The 18,208-nt window shown below is 29.6% G+C and overlaps 3 protein-coding genes across 19 annotated transcripts in view; 2 read left to right on the forward strand and 1 right to left on the reverse strand.

Annotated features, from left to right (window-relative positions):
• The window catches only part of LOC130893202 (ribosome-binding protein 1-like), a 30,179-nt gene extending 24,652 nt beyond the window's left edge, over window positions 1-5,527 (reverse strand). For all 14 annotated transcript variants that reach the window (XM_057799115.1, XM_057799114.1, XM_057799111.1 and 11 more), the window contains exons 1-3: window positions 5,319-5,527; window positions 4,828-5,024; window positions 2,941-3,096 (exon numbers count right to left, since the gene is read on the reverse strand). In XM_057799115.1, coding sequence (XP_057655098.1) covers window positions 2,941-3,096; window positions 4,828-5,019 — 348 coding nt within the window. In that variant the 5' untranslated portion in view covers window positions 5,020-5,024; window positions 5,319-5,527. The remainder of the gene's footprint in view (window positions 1-2,940; window positions 3,097-4,827; window positions 5,025-5,318) is intronic.
• Window positions 5,528-6,034: 507 nt separating this feature from the next.
• Window positions 6,035-9,382, forward strand: LOC130893203 (lysM and putative peptidoglycan-binding domain-containing protein 3). Its single transcript, XM_057799116.1, has 4 exons — window positions 6,035-6,131; window positions 6,191-6,368; window positions 6,528-6,896; window positions 8,887-9,382. The coding sequence occupies exons 1-4, from the start codon at window positions 6,112-6,114 to the stop codon at window positions 9,043-9,045; spliced, it is 726 nt and encodes a 241-aa protein (XP_057655099.1). The 5' UTR covers window positions 6,035-6,111; the 3' UTR covers window positions 9,046-9,382.
• A 5,432-nt stretch (window positions 9,383-14,814) lies between these two features.
• LOC130893206 (cAMP-regulated phosphoprotein 21) overlaps window positions 14,815-18,208 on the forward strand; it is a 40,284-nt gene continuing 36,890 nt past the window's right edge. For 2 of the 4 annotated variants that reach the window (XM_057799126.1, XM_057799127.1), the window contains exon 1: window positions 14,833-15,187. The gene's annotated coding sequence lies outside the window, so the exon portion shown is untranslated. Of the gene's footprint in view, window positions 15,188-18,208 lie in introns of all 4 variants that reach the window. The other 2 variants (XM_057799124.1, XM_057799122.1) reach the window with 2 other exon arrangements.

Consider the following 18,208-nt stretch of genomic DNA (forward strand, 5'->3'; position numbering starts at 1 on the left):
TTAAAAAATCTATTCTCTAGAGCTTTGCAAATGAAGGTATCCGGCGCTTGACCTAAAAAACATATGTAAAAAATATCAAACCTAACCTATCCAAAATGCCATTATAACCGGACAGTGCCGGCTTCATGTCTGGGGACGAGTTTATAATAATAAGATAGTTGATTGGAAAAAATCTCGAAATAACAGATAATTGCAAAAAAACACACCAATAGTACGATTATGCCGCTTTCAATGCAGAAAGTCCCAAATAACTAACTTCATTTTCAAAGTATGCTTGAGAGTAAAAATATATGAAGAAAGTAGAAAATGAATACTAAGAGACAAAGAGAAATGAAGGGGAAATATGGAAGAAAATGAGACTGAAAAACATGAACAAATTAAGTAACAGATTAACACCCCTGAATATATTCCAAAAAAATCCGTTCTCAAGAGCTTTGCATTTTGAACCTATTTTTTTTGCTCTACCGCTTAGCCTATTTATCATAAAAAGCAATTTGTTGACATTGTTTTAAAGTTATCCATTGAAAAGTTCAGTTATTTATTTGTTTCCGTTTGTTTACTTTTCAGATTTCTAGAAATGTCGATATATGAGTTGAGCATGTTTAGCGGAATTAGTTAGTTTATAATAAATAGTCATAGTGAACGGGACGAAATAGAAAAGTAACCGAAGAAATTGAATAAATTAGTCAAGTGTAGTGCAAAGTGTTTCAATAAATTAAGTGAGAAAAGACAGTGTTTATAAATTCACCCCACCGATAATAATAATTTGAATAAAAAAGCAAAACATTATTTTATATCTCATATATGAGGAATCAAATTTATGTTAATCTGCAAGGTTTACATCAAGTATAAAAAAAATTTGATATCATAAAATTAGAAAAAAAAGTGAAATCAATTCATTTCTTCATTTTTTGTTATTAAAATTGAAATAAAAATCTCCTGTTTTTTAAATATATGTTTGAAGATAAATAGTATGGAAAAAAGTCAGTTAGATAACAGCAAAGCTTGTATCTAAACCCCAATCTGCAACCAAGCAAATTGTATGATTTTGAAATGAGACATAAACATTATTTCTGCCCACTCAAATATTATTCAGTTGCTAAGAAAACATCACAATAAATATATAAAATAAATAGCTTATGCATGAAAAATTATCTAAATGATTTCAAATATAATGATGACATAATCCAATCAGCACTTAAAATTGATTACATTTCTAACAGATATTTTAATAAAAATTAAAATTATCTTTATTCAAATTATACCAATTAGATAAAGTTTCTGAGGGATTCCCCGTGGCAATAGGAACTATAACAGGGATATAATCTAAACCTACTAATCTTTGAAATATATTTAGACGGAGTACTGAAATACCGAGAAGATTATAAAGATTTAGCAAAAGGTCAAGAAAAGCAATCGATTTATCTTGGTGTCAGTAAAAAAATGGTCCATAGGAGTTTCAAAACAACACGAAAGATATTTGTGTCACTTTAAAAAATATTTAAACAAATAGGGCATTATTAGTGCAGAAACTATAATAAGGGGATGGTCCCAAAAGTACCTGGCCCATTTTCGCAACTAGATTTTCGTTTTTCTCTTTATATTTAATTTCAACAGGATGGAGTTTTGCTTTGTCCAAATCCACACCTTTCGTGCTTTTAATTAGTACTCCTTCCATCAATTTCCTCTTTTTGTAATTCGAAATGTACGAGGATGATACTTGGCACAGCAAAGACAACACTTTTCCCAGCGGTGAAATAGCTCACCAAGCTATTTCTTCAAGCCTGCGAACAGCAAATAATCCGAGGGGGCTAAATCTGGCGAATAGGGTGCATAAGGTAGCAATTCATTATTTAATTGATTAATTTTGGACATTGCAATAACGGATGTGTGAGCAGGTGCATTGTCTCGATGAAACACTTTCTTCTTAGCCAAATGCGGCTGTTTCTGTGTAGATTGTGTACTTTTTAATACATTTTTTCAAACAACTACTGCCATCTCTAGGTCAGGCCAGGTACTTATCTCATAGATAAAAAGTAGCACAGAAATCTGTCCTTCCAGATACTTTCTTGTCGCCATCTTGACCAATCCTGCAGGCCCCAAGCTAGATCGTGGTACCCAGACAGCTGGAGAAAGGATCATGCAAGTTTTCACCACTCTGGAAGGGTTCTAACGATTTTTTTGCCCATAGTACTATCTGACCTCAACAATATGACAATACTGCCTAAGACCACAACAACTTGCTGTCAGAAAGGCATATGGGCTTCTCTGCATCGTCTGAGGTTGCAGATAGGTTCGATGGTTTGATGTAACAATTCCAGAACCCTCTGCTCTTCTGATACTGGTGATGAAAGGGTCTGAGTGGCTGGGGGACGTGGACAGAGGAGCAGTAACACTAATCAAATAGTTTCTTTAGAAAAACATTATTATAACAAACAATATTTGATTTATGATTGATTTTATATTTTTTTATTTTATTTTTAATTTGACATTTCATATTTGACTTGGGTTTCTGATCTTAATTGAATTGTCAGAGGTTAAAATTAAAATTTTATTAGTAAAAAATACGCTAAAATATGTAAATGTATGAGAATAAGAAAAATAACATTAGTAGTAAAAGTTTATTAGACATTTGAGCCCATTTTAACATATTTCAAACTTAATCACATCGTATGTGATTGTTTATTATTAAATAACAATATGAATAATATTTTTATATTTCTACATCGTTTTGAATTTCAGGTAAAAATCGTCACTTGTTAGGTAACGTTTGGGGAAGGGGAGGGGGCACAGAAAACGTTACGTCGTGTTACATGGAGCGTAAAAGTCAAAAATCCTCAAAAATTGCGTTACATAATACTTAAACTTTGATAAATATAAATTTAAAATATTTTTAATTTTATCTCATATATTTGATATTGTATTTTAGAAGAAACATACCTTATTTTGTTCTTTGATTGAAGGTAATTTCAACTCCTCTGTAATAGGAACTTCTTCAGCCTCTTCTTTAAATTCCACTCGAAGTTTAGGAGTGTTTTCTTTATTAGCAGTATTTTCAAATTCATTTATTTCATTGTCTTGTACTGATTTTTCTTTCTGTAATAACATTTGCTTTAGTAATAAAAGTCGAAACCGCACGTCTCTAGCACTCATAATAGTACTGATATAAAGTGCCAATCGAGTTTTGTCCGTCAAGCTACAGTAGCATCCACAATATGTTGTTTTTACCATCCTTCCCCGTCGTGTCATATGTGGAAGCTTTGATCCATAAAGGTTGGTTATAAATGTTGTATTGTACCAAAATGTACCAACACGACTATTATTGCATGAACCAAAAGTATTTTCCAAGTATTCTTAAGGGAAAAAAGTTACAAAACAAATGGTATAATGTAATGAAAAGGGACAGTAGAAGGAATACTATTTTATCAAGTACAAGTAATCGGTTTTGTTGTGAAAATAATTCCGAGGTAAATAGGTACTTTCATTTATTAAATAGCATATTAAAAACTTAAAACTAATGATACAGGGTAGCTTAACGTAATATTTTAACAATAATAGTTGCTTTCCAATTACACAATTTGAGCACCCAGTGCATATAAAATATATCCAGACTTCTAACCTTTGAAGATTTTCTTGTAAAATTAAGTTGTATTTATTTTCATTAAAAAAGAATATACATTTTTCAAATTTTCCAAGCCCATTGTTTGAGATTTGTCTGTAGAATTAATTTTATTTAAAACATTGGGAACATAGTTTATGAACATATTCGTTTGTTGCCATTTCTTTATCTATTTGTTACCAATTCAATACGATGGATTATACCAATGATTATAAATGTTTTAGATATATTTTAATATTCCAATTCTATAAAATAATGTAATGTGTTGATTTTAAAATATTCATTAGGAATCATGATTTATAATATCTGATAATATATTGTCACACTTATCTTTGTAGAACAAACCTATACAAATGATCTGTATTTATTCAATACTACACTTGACATTATCTTCATACTTATAGATGGAATAGTTAATGTTGTTAGGATAATAATCCAATATCGACAGTTTTCTAATTATATTTCTCGAAAATATTCTTTCAATTCTGATATCATGAGTTGAAAGAATCTTTGGAAAAACAAGTTAAATACAACCTCTTAAACAACTGCATATTCAAGTGTTATGTTTAAATATACAGGGTGTTTCTAAATTCATGTGACAAAAGTCAGGAGGTGAAATTAAGATGGGTCTTTCCTATAACAAAATTTTCACAGACCACCCCTTTCCCACCCTTAAAAGGTGGTGACTAAAATTCAGTGTAAATTTTTCCCAAACATGTATGGCAACAACATATATACATTGGAGAGATGTATTAAAATGAGATATAAAATGTCTTATTGATACTGTCCTTAAAAAAATCTATAAAAAATTCAAAATAAATAAATTTTAATTAAGATATGGTATGATCTATAACTATCTTATTCTATGTCAGTTTTTTAAAAGATAAAGACATCATCTTTAGAATTAATCTGCTAGTACTGGAATGCAACAAAAACCACTAGGTGTTACAGTTCAATAACAATTTATCACTTTCCCACATAAAAAAGAATGATTCACTGCACAACCAACCATAGAACAAGTTCAAACTATTTTCTGCCTCATAATAAACACTTACTAATTCAAATGTTTAAATAAAAAAAGATCTCTTTGACACAATTAAAGATATTTGGATAAAATTAACATTGGAGAATATTGAATCTAGATGTATTTATAAAGGTTTTTTAGCAATTAATAAATTATAACTATTTAAATATATTATAAAATTTACCTTTTTGTTTGATTTCTTGTTTTTCTTTTCCTTGGGTTTAGATTTCGTGCCTAAAAGACTATTAGTTTGTTGACGTTGTTCAGCAACAGCTTCTTCATAACTTTTTTCTTTAATTCCGTATTTATATATTAAAAATAGAGAGAAACAGGCTACCATAAATAAAGCAATAAATATCAAAATCGATAAATCCATTTTTCCTTAAATAAAAATAACCCAAATAAAAATCTGAGTCAATTTTAACGATTCTTGTTTTTCTATGCATCAAAAATCAGTCATCTTTATTTATTTAGTAATTGAAAATAACACGAAAAAAGAAATATTGGGCACACTGAGAAGTTTTATTGTACTTAAAGATGTAAATTATTAAATCGTAGAAGTTTATATTTTTATTAAAAAAATATTAAGCCACGTAGCAAGGATCGGCTCTAGGAGCTACCGGGACTATGTCGTGTTTATTATATAAATAGAAACTATAACTTATGTTAACTCACCATCAATTATATATTAAAGTTTTTAATGGATATTACAACTAAAACTATACCAAAATAACGTCACAATTGATTGGATACTCAATTTATACGGTCATAAAGTAATTCGATGGTGTGAAGTGAAGAACTGTAAAGTACAAAATGGAAAATTAAAATCAACATAATGGGGAATATTTTTTAAGTTGGTATTATGTAGCACTGTTCGTTAGTTAACACTGAAATAGTTACTCTTAACGTCACTCAAACGATTATATTTAAAAAAGATTTAATATAAATATTGAAACATTCTTTTTTGAGGCTCAAATTATAAAATGAAACTAATATTCAATATTTTCTAAATAAATTGTGTATTTCCATCGATTTTAATTTTAAAGCTTTACTCAAATTGGAAGTTAGCACACTTCTACATTATTCTTATAAATATTAATTTGTAAATTTGGTTCAACAGAATAGTTTATACAAAAGCTTTTCACCATCAAAGACACTGACGTATCACGAAAAGTTCTAATAATATTTTGCAAAATAAATTTGATATAATACATTCTATTAGAATCATATAAGAAATAAGTAATTAATTAAAGTTTTCTACATTTCTACAGATTTTAACAATATTTTAAACAAAATATTTATTTCGCTTCCACTCAAAACGCGTGTTCAGTAATGTTTTTAGAAAAAAATACAACAATTTTGACAGTGACATACTGACACGTATACCTGACGTACAAATAAATGTAACCTCAAAAAAGTTAAACGTCAAACAGGGTAATAGGGTTTAATTTTTCTTTTTGTGAAGAAAATGATCAAATTAAGACAAAAGTAATACAGAGAAATATGATCAGCTGATAGTTGTTAAAAGCTATTTTGTTAATTTTTAGAAACAAATATGATACAGCTTACGGTTTATTAAAGGACAAAGAAAGTGGTAGTGACGACGGGGAAGAAACAGAACTATTTGTAAGACATAAGCCACATAGAGTAGAAATTCCAACTATAGAGAAAATAGTTGAAACAGGTGATACACTGCAGGCACTAGCTATTAAATATCGTTGTTCTGTAAGTAATTATATTAATTAATAATGGTTATTAATATTTTCTCAAAAGATAAATATATGATAACTACAGAAAATGTTGACTTTATCATTGAAATATCGACTTGCTTTCTAATATTTTTAGGTTTCTCAATACGTCATTATCTTAGTATGTGTATTTTAGGTAGCTGAGCTTAAACGAATAAATAATATTCACAACGAAAATGAAATTTTCGCCAAGATAGTTATAAAAGTACCTCATAGACCTTTTACCTCAGCCCTAGCAAGTGTTCATGTTAGTGGAAATAGTTCACCTGATTTAATTAATGTTCCATCTACTAGTAACTTGATAGATGTTGATTCAGTAAGTTTAAAATTGACAGAAAGCATCGCTACACAAAAAAACGATGAAGTAAATGAAATAATATTTAATAGCCAAATTGCTCAGAAACCTACAGAAAGGTTAAATCCTGAAGAAACAGAAGAAGTTGATGACAGTGAAAAAACTCACTTACTCCCTCAAATCGCAAATAATGTAATAGAAACTGATCCGGTAAGTACTTTTGTATCACATTTATATGTTTTGAACTACTGTTCATTTTGAATTTCAAGATGGTTAAGGTAGTTTTTGTTCTTATTTTTCTGGTATGTTAGATTTTCATCTTTTAAAATGCAAAATTTTTATACTTTCAATCCTTACTCATGTGATGGGTTTGCTGGGGTTGTCACAAAGCCATAAATAATAGGTGTAATCACATTATTTGACTGGCTTTAATGTTGATTATATTTCGATATTTGCTTTTATATAATATGGAAGGTAATTTTCAATTTGCTTTTTGTGACAATTTGGTTAACATCCTCAAGAAATTGGCACGGGACTTTAAATTTATCAAAATTTTTAAGGTTGTTCTACTTTGTTCCAAAACTACTGAAAACCAAACTTCTAAAGAAAAGTAAAAAAACCCGATGTTTCAAAAATTCTGTAACAGCTTTAAAATAGATTTTTTTCAATTTCTAAAGAATGGATTTCTTTGAAAAGAGCTATTGTAAAAGAATGTGGAGAAGCCTCTAAAATTTAGGAAAAAGGTAGAACAAATCAGATAATGGTGATTTCTTGAAAGTGTGGTGGTTGTGAGATATTAATTGATGGATCAATTTTCTCAAAAATTTTGTTAAGCAGTATTACAAAACAATTTACACCAAGTTTGAAACAACTGAGAATAATGATTATATTTACCATAGGTCGAAAGTGTGGTGCTAGCTTAAAAATTTGGTTTTTTCTGAAATTTCTAAAATGTATTTTCTTTGGGAAAGCGATATTCTGGAACAATTATTTTTCACAAAATGTGTGGAAAATAATTTTTTTTACCACTGAACACTCAGAAGGATACAAATAATGAAACAAGGAATCTATTTGGAGCAGCAGAACTAAGGAAAATAATAAGATTCAAAAGAATAGAGTGGCTGGGTCGTCACATACAGAGAATGCCAGATTTTTTTGGAGCAACAAAAAAACTGATGTACATAGAACAAGGAGGAACCAGAAGAAAAGGAAGACCAAGGAAAAGATGGTACGCAGAGGTGATGGAAGACCTAAAAGAGAGAGGAATTCAGGACTAGAATACAAAAGCATAAAATAGGAAAGAGTGGAAGGGGAATCACTTCCATGCTACCATGATATTGGCCTAAAAGGACCGCTTGAAGCACCTACATATGCATATTTTTATTGGAACAATATAGAACAAAGTTAGAACCTCCAGATACCTTAAAAGTGTGGTTTCAGCTCAAACATCGTTTTTTAAGCTTCATTCTAATTCCTTCACGGTTTTGAATCAAAGTAGAACAATCTGAAACAACCTCCAACATTTTTATTCAAAGTGCGGTGCCAACTTAAGGAGCCAAAAGTCTCTTTCTCATGAGTATTTTTTGACTCCATTTTGAATCATTTCTATAATTTTTTTGTTCATATATAATAAATAATATTTCTCCTTAACTTTTTACTTCTTAGACCTGTTTTATATGGTTTTGTAGATAAATTATCTTAATTTTAGTTTCTTTTATTTAAAATTTCGTTATAAAGCATAGAATCTTGACGTTTCGACCTACTTCGGTCTTTATCAAAATAATATTCCAATGTGGTTTTAGTCTTTTCCACTTCTATAGACAACTTGAAACCATTTTGTTTGAAATTTTGATTGGAAATTAAAGTTTTTGGGTCGTTTTATTGATATATTGATACACTCATACCATGAACACCATTTGTAACCGATCTTTTTAAGAAATGAAAAGGCAAGATAAAAATATTAGTCATGAACACAATGTACCGATGTGTTTTATATAAATGCTTTAATTACTACCCCCTCATGTTACAGTTATAACTTTCAGTGTTAAACTTTTGTTTTTGGTGAGATTTTCATGAATCCAATTATTTTTTCTAAAATATTTTCTCAAAATAATCAAATACATCAACATTTTTGTTGTTGGCATATTTTCAAAATTGATTTATCCAACAGTATTAATTATAACTAAAGGTTTTATTTTAGGTTATATCCGTTCTAAATTGTAATGGAGTAGACGGGGGTATTTCTTGGAAACTTCTGATAGTGTTCATTTTTATACTCATCGTAGCATTACCATTAATTTATATATTTTATATAGCCGAACATCTCGAGGAATACCATCCTCATCCTCACGGTTCATGATATAAGTGGTATTTGTTAGAGCATATTTTAGATTTAAATTATATTTAAAAACGATCAGATAAGAAATTTAATTCTCAAAACATGTTTTGAGAAATTTTAAGATATTAAAAAGTAAATTTTATTCACTAGAAAGGAAAATTGTGTCTATCTATCAAATTCACATTTTCCTTATCACTGAAAATGAATCGTTCACTTTTATTTGAAAAAATTGATCCGAATATATGAAAATATCTAATATATAATTGCAACTGACGTGATATAATGATTAGGTTAGGTAAAAAAGGTCTGTGAAGTTTTTTGTATATTTTATTTTATTATTAAAAAAGTTTATTCTGTATTCATTTGTGTTTTTGAAATTTGAATCTTCCTATTGATTAAATTGATCAAATAAAAAAAAAATCAGAAAACAAATTATCCTTTAATTAAATTAATTAAAATATTGTATTAAGATATTTCCTACCGAAGATAGTGTAGTACATAGATGCTTTGCCACATGATTATAAAAAATCGTGAATGCCTTGAGCTTAGACAATCCTGCAGAGAAATCTTTCCTATATCAGGGCCATAACTCATAAATCCCTTCCCTCACAAAAATAATGTCCTATCCAAACCAGAGAGAACCCAACAAACATTCCATTCCATTATGTAGAAAATGTTTTCTAATTAAAAATTCCTACTGTCGTTCACTGTGAAGATCTTGGTTATCGTTTCAAAGCTCAGAAATGCTATGGAAAATAGGCAGAGGAACTTGGATATCCTTTCAAGGTCCTGGAATGCTTACAGAATAGGCAGAGGAACTTGGTTATCCTTTTAAGGCTCTGGAATGCTGGGGGAATAGGCAGAGGAACTTGGTTAGCCTTTCAAGGCTCTGGGATGCTGAGGGAATAGGCAGAGGAACTTGGTTATCATTTCAAAGCACAGAAATGCTGTGAAAAGTAGGCATAAAAAATTGGTTATCCTTTGAAGGCTCTATTGACAATGCTAACTGCATTATGATGCAGATAAACTTCCAATGAAAGGAATGGAGAAGCTTGTAAGAGCAGAGCCGAGTAATGCTGAAGAAATACAAAAATTTAAATATTAAAAATTATTTAAATATAGAGACCAACAGAAAAGAAATAATCTACAAGTTTTCAGAAATATCAGTTCAGATAATGAACTGAGAAACTGTAGGGCTTGGAAAAATTGGAGGAATGCAGATTCGACAATGAATAAACTTCGATAAGCAAATTATTCATATCAACATTGGGCTACTTCCATTGGTCTTCATCTTCCATTCTAATTTCACTAATAGTTGTACATATATAGAAATATAATTTATCTATTGATTACAATGATTAAATTGAAACGTGTATCAGATATTTTGATTGCGGGTGCTGGTGTAGTGGTAGTAAACAGTAAGGTTCCGTTAACTCGCAAGCAAATTATTAACAAAAACATCTCAGTACCAAAGCTATATTGCCTCTTTTATTGATAAATTTGGTATAAAAATCATCCTAATGAACAGTTATTTATTTGTGTGTTTCAAAAATTTGTAAAATTTTTGTAGAATTTCATTCAAATCAACATCATCGTCTATTAGTTGAGTTTCCTCTGGAACTAAGTAAGGCTCTTCAATGTGCGATCGTTTACCATATCTAAAATATGATTACAAGCATATTTATTAAAATTTTCACTTCATTAATACTTAAACTTTAAATAACCTCTACTCTAGTGCTTGAAATTATCTGGCTATTTGTATATTTATACAAGAGACTTGTTTGGTGTAAATAATCTGTCTCTGAAAATAATAACTCTGCATCAAATTGCATGTTAGAGTTGCTAAAGTTGTAGTAAACAGTGTATTTAATATAAAATTGATCTAGGAGACTTCTGTTTTGATATACTGATTAAGAAATAAATAAAATTTAGAATGAGTGCTATAAATTGTCTTATATTAATTAAATTATGAATAAATTGACTTTCAATATTAAAGTTTTCAAGAGAAATTAACAAACTAAAGCCGTTAGTCAAAGAAACTGCTCAAAACTGTTGAAGAGAACAAAACAACTTCCGTTCATGGTCCATTACACTGAACAAATACTTTTGCCACAAGTTTTCTTATTTTAGACCTTATTATTTCCAGTTTTGTTGTGATGAAGCTATTAGAGTTGCTATTTAAAGAAATGCAAATTTTCCGCTCGGAAATGTGGCTTAGTTGTTTTTTTTTCGACTATGCAGTGTTGTGCTTAGTGTACATGATAAGTATAGTCTAGATAGCAAGTATAAATACTGGTGAAAAATGACCTGACTGGCTCTTTTTCATTCAACGAAAAGGGGTTAACTCCATCCAAAGTATTAAGTTTGTAATGTACCAGTTGCTGCCGGGTTATCACTTTGCAATTTAAAAAGTACTAACTCATGTTTGAAATTGAACGTAACAGTGTAAATAAATTTCTAAAAAAAATAAATATTCTAAATTTTGTGGATTGCTTGAAAGATTACTGAAAAAATACAAGAATACACAGTTTCCGCTGTATTAATTTCACTAAAACAAATCTCAAAAGTATCTACGGAGTCCTCTTCATCATAACACAAATAAATAACTACCGGAAAAAAATCAAGAAAAGGTAACACGTGTACAAACGAAAAAATCGGTTGTTTACCCCACCGCCGTTATTTTGACTTTGGTACTTTATTAGATTGCCTAATTAGTCTTAGCTTTCTTTGTGTAAATTATGTGACTTATTTTAAATTGAACTAATGTCCTTATTTCCATTTCACTAACCAGAAAGCAAGTCAATCTAACCTCAAATTTTTATGTTACATCACATAAACATAATGTCACAATGACACTAACATAACAGTACCCTAAGATTATTATACAGTACCTCACAGAACATACCAGGGTGTTTTCTGTGCAGTACCTAGGTATATAAATTCAAGTTGGTATTAAAGATATTTAAACTTTAATAAGCGAAACATTTTCTGCGAAAAAGAAACAGTAAGTTAGTTTAGATAATTTCAACAGTCAGGTTCTGAATTTAGAAACGCAGTTGATTCAAAAGTGGAACTACACTAAGAAAAAAATTATCATGAAAAATGATAATCAAAATATTTAGAAAGAGGATAAATAAATATTTTAATCGCTTAACAATCAAATAGCAACTGTCGTAAAAGTCATTATTTCTTATTAACATCAGAAAACCTCAAAACGCAGAAAATTAGTATATAAAGTTGTCAAGAAACCATCAATGAATATACATTGGAAAATATTATTAATTAAAACTGAAATAACAGAAGACATACAAAACAACAACGTATAATTATCAAATATTTTTGGTTTATTGGTATATAAAATATTAACGATTATGGTTTGACGTTCATGTGGTGATATATAGGGTTTTCCGGGATTATTTATTTCGTCTAATACACTACATGAACATCTATTAAACATTCATAATGTTGAAATGTATAATTTAGAAAATATATTTAAATATAAGTTCTGATATCGCAACTTTGAAAGCCTATAACTCGGAAACGAGGGATCGTATGAGAATTTTTTTATGTGACAGCATAATTTTCACGTCATCTACTCACTCTAGAATTTTTTGCATCAAGTCCCGGACTTACCCTGAATTGAAATTGATATATGAATTGAAAAATTTTCAAAATACCTGGTGTTTGTTAAAGATGCTTTCTTACAATTTATATACTTAATAAAATTGTCTTCAGTAAGTGTTACTGGTTTTGGACAAGCTTCAACCGAAAAGTTAATCTGTGATGACACCATAAAAAGTACCAAGGAAATCCATATAACTGCGAATTTATTCATATTATACTTTTCTGCAACAAAAAAATATTTATTCCAATAAATTATATAAATATGTTTTACTATGTCTACGAGGGGGGAATAAATTCTTTTACGTGTTTTTAATGATGTAATATATTTTGAGTGTCCTTTTTGTTCTCCGGATCTGTCTCTATGCGAACTCCTCACTAAAATTCACTGAGAAATTGAATTTCATAACTGCTATATTAAAAATTCAAACACTAAAATAAAACAATATAGAAATAACTATTTTGAGGAATTATACTCACTGCAATAACGTTATTAATTGTAATTTCAACTTATAAATGTATAGTTTGGTAGAAATTATTAGTTCTGGGAAGCTCGCGACACATAAAAAATTGTAATATGACCGTTTTTCCAATATGACAATATATATAAAGAAGTTGATAGAAATTCCAAGCACTGCGCAACTAATGTTTGCTTTTATCTGTATTTATATTTGGATTTATATAATTCTACTGAATTATTCATAGAGTATTGGTGATTTATTATTAAAACTATGGGGGTTAGTCGCTTAATAAAAAGTTTCATGATGTCCTAATAGAGTTTTTAAATAAGTTATCAATTCTGTATATTCCTGAGTTAGAGCCGGTTTCACACAGAAATTTTGACATATGACCGAACAATTGTCTGTAAACAAACCATTACCATTTTACTATTTCATAAAATTGATATTATTTCATTTCATATTTCATTAATTTATTAACGGTATTATTTTATAAGGGTTAGTATTTGAAACCATCGCTTAAAATATGATTTCAGGTTTCTTACAATACGTCACCATGGGATGGTACAACCAGCCGCCATATTGTCTTACGGGAAAAATAGTGCATTAAAATTATGGTTAAATTGGTGTTTTATTTTGATGTTTATTGGTCAAAGATATTAATTTGAATCAAAAAGGCGTTTGAAACAATCAATTCTCTATACACAAATGTATAGACTGTGACCACAGAACATATCCAATATATGTATCCATACTCTTAGGGTATGTTCAGTTACAGTGACTGGTAGTCACAACTACTTCTGTTAAAAAATTGGCGGGAACCGGTTATTGAAAAATTAAAGTCTATTTTTTGATAATTCTACGAATAAATCTTTTCGTGATAATCGTGTGTCTGCCTTTTGATATAACTTAGAATAAGAGTAATTTACATTTGTAAATACATAAGAAGAAATACATGGTACATACATTTATTTAAGTTGTTATACCCACATCGAATTTTCAATTTATTTGCTAAATATTTCATAATTATAGTTCTTGCATCAATTAACATAAAAGACATTAAAGGATTTAATGATAAACATGTTTAACATATCGGTATATTAAAGATACAAACAGTTTTTCTAAACATTCGATTATCAATGTAGTAATAGCTTCTCCATACGGTAGGATTAAGTATTGATTGCGTATACGGATAAATTAGATGATTAATCCCAGTTATCTTGCTGATTAATCGATTTTACATAGCAAGAATAAATGTTTGCTTAGATTCTTCAATAGTTCATTAATAGTACGAGGTCTGGTAAAAATTACGGTTCTCCTTTTTCGTAGTAGGATATCTATGAAAACTATATGTTGGAGGAAGAAAAAGAAATTTCATCAGTTTTTATTTAGAGTTTATTCAATACCAACAACATAAACTTTGAAGAACAGCAAAGGAAACAGGATCATTCTGATTAAATTTATTATTTATTTTGATTTTTCCATGACAGATGGCTTTAAGTATTTATTTTCGAAAAATAAACTGTAAATAGTACAGATATTTGTACACAAATTGAATGAGTTATATGCCGAAAACTACGGTATACATTTTACAATGAATATCAATAGAGTAGATTATTTTTATTAATTTAGTTTTCAAAATTCACGGATCATTCAAATAAAAAGATTTCTTCTACAGAATAGCCTAGTTATTATGTAACTAGATGGCACTGTTAAAATATATTTTATTGACATTGCCACCTTTAATTTTCTTGAGAGGTACACAAAAAATAAAACCAAATTTTTAGATAATGGTGATAAATAGATCAGTGATGAAAATTTTCAAGCAAAGTGTATTTAGAAAATGATTCTATATTCTTATTTTATTACATCAAATGTCAAATATTGATTAAATTTAGTGCGGGAATGCAGGTGCTCGTAGTGTAAAATTGATATTTTGGTATTCTAAATCTTTTTGCGAAAATTTATCAATTATACCAACTTTTCAGTGTGTTTTTTAAGACGGGTCCATATGACTTTTCGCAGTGATTTTAATAATTAATCTTTTATACACAAATGAAAATGGCATTGAGAACAAACGTCAGGTAAGATGTTGTGATATTTTATAGGTTAGATTTATATATCTCCTTTTCATCTGTACGTCTCCTAAATATATATTATGTTATTACTTTTTCAACAAGAATATGGAATTTATAAATTTTGATTTCTAATTAAAGATTATTTTATTAAATAATGTCATTGTTGCGAACAGGTACCTCAGTAGATATTAATAGACAGTCAGATGGCTGATATTTGCAACTTGCATGCTCAAATTGATTTACTTGCTCCTTATTAAACTGGTATGTGGTGATTTTAATAGAAATTAGTGAAAATTGATTATGGCGTCTTTATATACAAAAAGTTTTGCTAATTGATTTAAATATTTCATGATTCTTTAAATATTTTCATCAATTTTTGTGTTTAAAATGTTATAATGTTATATATTTAGGGTTATTATACTATTAATAAATGGAAATATAAAAAAATTGGTTGACATTGTAATCTTATCCTACTAATCATAATTATAATGGAAAGAACAGTAAAAAATATGTGAGAAAATAGAGGATACTAATAATTTAGATCCTGTTACATATAAAAAAATGCAAAACTAGTAAATGGGAGGAGGAGGAACCAAAACAGCACTAAAAAAGTTTCTTTTTATGAGGTATCAAAACTGAAAATCATAAAATAGTCAGAGCTGAATAAAAAGGTAAATTAGTAGTCAACTTCTAAGGAAACGTAAGCACATCAGATTGTGAATAATGTTTTTAAGCCAACAAAAATGTATGTACCTATGTAAAAATGGGATAGTGCCAAAAGAAATGTGAATAGAATGAATAAAATTAAAAATGAAAAATTTGGTTAGAAATGTTGAAAAAATTGAATGATTGCTTTGTACTAGAGCTGTTTTTCAACTTCTAGCAGGACATAAATAAGAGACAGAATTGTACAGGCACATTTATTTTTCTACAATATAACCATGAAGGTTCGAGGCATTTCAGATATTAATTATCTTATACCCTATGCAAAGAGGTTTGACACTAATGAGCTGAGAAAAATATTTGTAGTGCCTTGAAACTTCCATTTGATAGCCAAGCTTTGTTTCCAATATCTCTAAATAGGTGATAGTCACTGAGTGCTAAATCAGATCAGTAAAGTATGTGGCCAATGACCCTCACTTAAACTTTGGTTGATTTGTCACATCGGAAACATGCAATAGTGCATTGGATGATAATCCTGCCAAATTAGAGCATGGGACTTGCTTTACTATTGTTTTTTCCCATCCCATGAAGTTAACATGACTTTCTATTCCAAAATACTGAAACATTTCTACCAATCTTCTTTGGTCTCTGGTTTGTTTGAGCTTTTGAGTAACTATTTCCCTCAGTATTATACCTTATGAGAGACATTAGTGGTTCTCTTTAGAATCTAATGGGTAAGAAGGCTTAGGTATGTTAGTTCGGTTACTATAATTTTATACAAGGAATATTGTGAAATGTCTGCCAATTCTATGAAAAATTACTAACTTATAGAGTATTGATCTTTCCAGCCAGAGTTATTTACCCGTAGCTCGTCGATGACTGAAGGATTGAAGCTAGCACTATTGCTAGTTGTAGCGCAACCACATAACATGCAAACCTCCCTCCTGCAAATAAGCAGTTGAATTATAAAACAAAACGAATTGTTTTAAGTACAATGGAGCGTCGATCATCCGAACGTCAATTATTTTGAATATGTAAAATTAAACAAAAAGAAAATTATTTTTCTCACTACATCTATAACAGAAGCCAATGTATTAGTTTATTTAGAACTGTATACTTACTTTATTCGTTGAATTTGATTCTGCGAAAGTTATTGTCTTAGATATCCCTTTTGCTAAATAAATAAAAATTTCGATTATCCGAACTTTTGATTATCTGATCACACAGAAGGACGTTCCGCCAAACCTCTGTCATTTCGACAGGTCCTCATCTTATTTCGCGTCTTAATTTCGCACGTAGACTCCTTCCTCTTGAGTTCTATGGGAGATTATGGGAAGTTTTGTCTTTTTGTTAAGAGTTAGCCTGTTGGCTACACACTCTTGGCTTTTTGGTAACCACCTCCAACAACATTAGTTCGGGTAATCGACACTCCACTGTAGCTGTCGGTAGCAGTTTCACCATCTGCATTTTTATTTGCGAACCAAAGGCTTAGGTTTTCTGCCTTATGCGATGTAATCTGTAAAAGGAAATTTTGAGATGTGTTCTAACAATCATAGGTGGCTGAAAAGTTGATTGGTTGGCATAAAAAAACCTTTTTTTTCATATATTAAATTTTATTATTTAATATAGTTTCTGTACAGCAAGTATCAACTTGAGGTTTGAAGACAGGAAACACTCGCTGGGGGCTAGATATGGAGAATACGGTGGATGTGGAAGCAATTCGAAGATTAATTCACGCAATTTTCCCATAGTATGGGGTAGGTTTTCCCCGATTTCTTCTTTTCCACGCTATGTAGAAGTCTCTGTTTATGGGTTTCTTCCTTTTTAAGATAGTTGATGAATATTATACCATGCGTATCTGAAAATACTGATGGCCAGATGATTTCTAGGCTTTACTACGTTTTGGAGGCGATTCATCACGATCAGTCCATTCGGCCGATTGTCGATTGGACTTCGGTGTGAAATGATAGAGATATGTTTCATCATTTGTCACATACGGACGCAAAAAATCGAGTTAATTGCGGTTAAACAGCTCCAAACAATGCTCAGAATTATCAATTTGTTCTTGTTTTTGTTTCATTGGCTTGATAAAGACTAATTTTTTAACAGAAATCGTCTAAGGCACAAAATGAATTATTATCGTATTTTTTTCTAGTTAAAAATACTATTAAACCGTTGAAAAGTTTTTGCGAATATAAATTACGATTTCGTGCCTGATGCTTTGTTAATATATGCAAAAAAATATTAGCCTACGAATTTTCCAGTCTACCTATTATTCTAGATATATCAATGCGATTATTCCCTGTATATGGTTGGAAAAAATAAGGGGAGGACCAATAAGAAAGTTTATACAAGAGGTAATTA

This window comes from Diorhabda carinulata, chromosome 4 (assembly GCF_026250575.1).
Source record: "Diorhabda carinulata isolate Delta chromosome 4, icDioCari1.1, whole genome shotgun sequence".
In the NCBI taxonomy this organism is placed as follows: Eukaryota; Metazoa; Arthropoda; class Insecta; order Coleoptera; family Chrysomelidae; genus Diorhabda; species Diorhabda carinulata.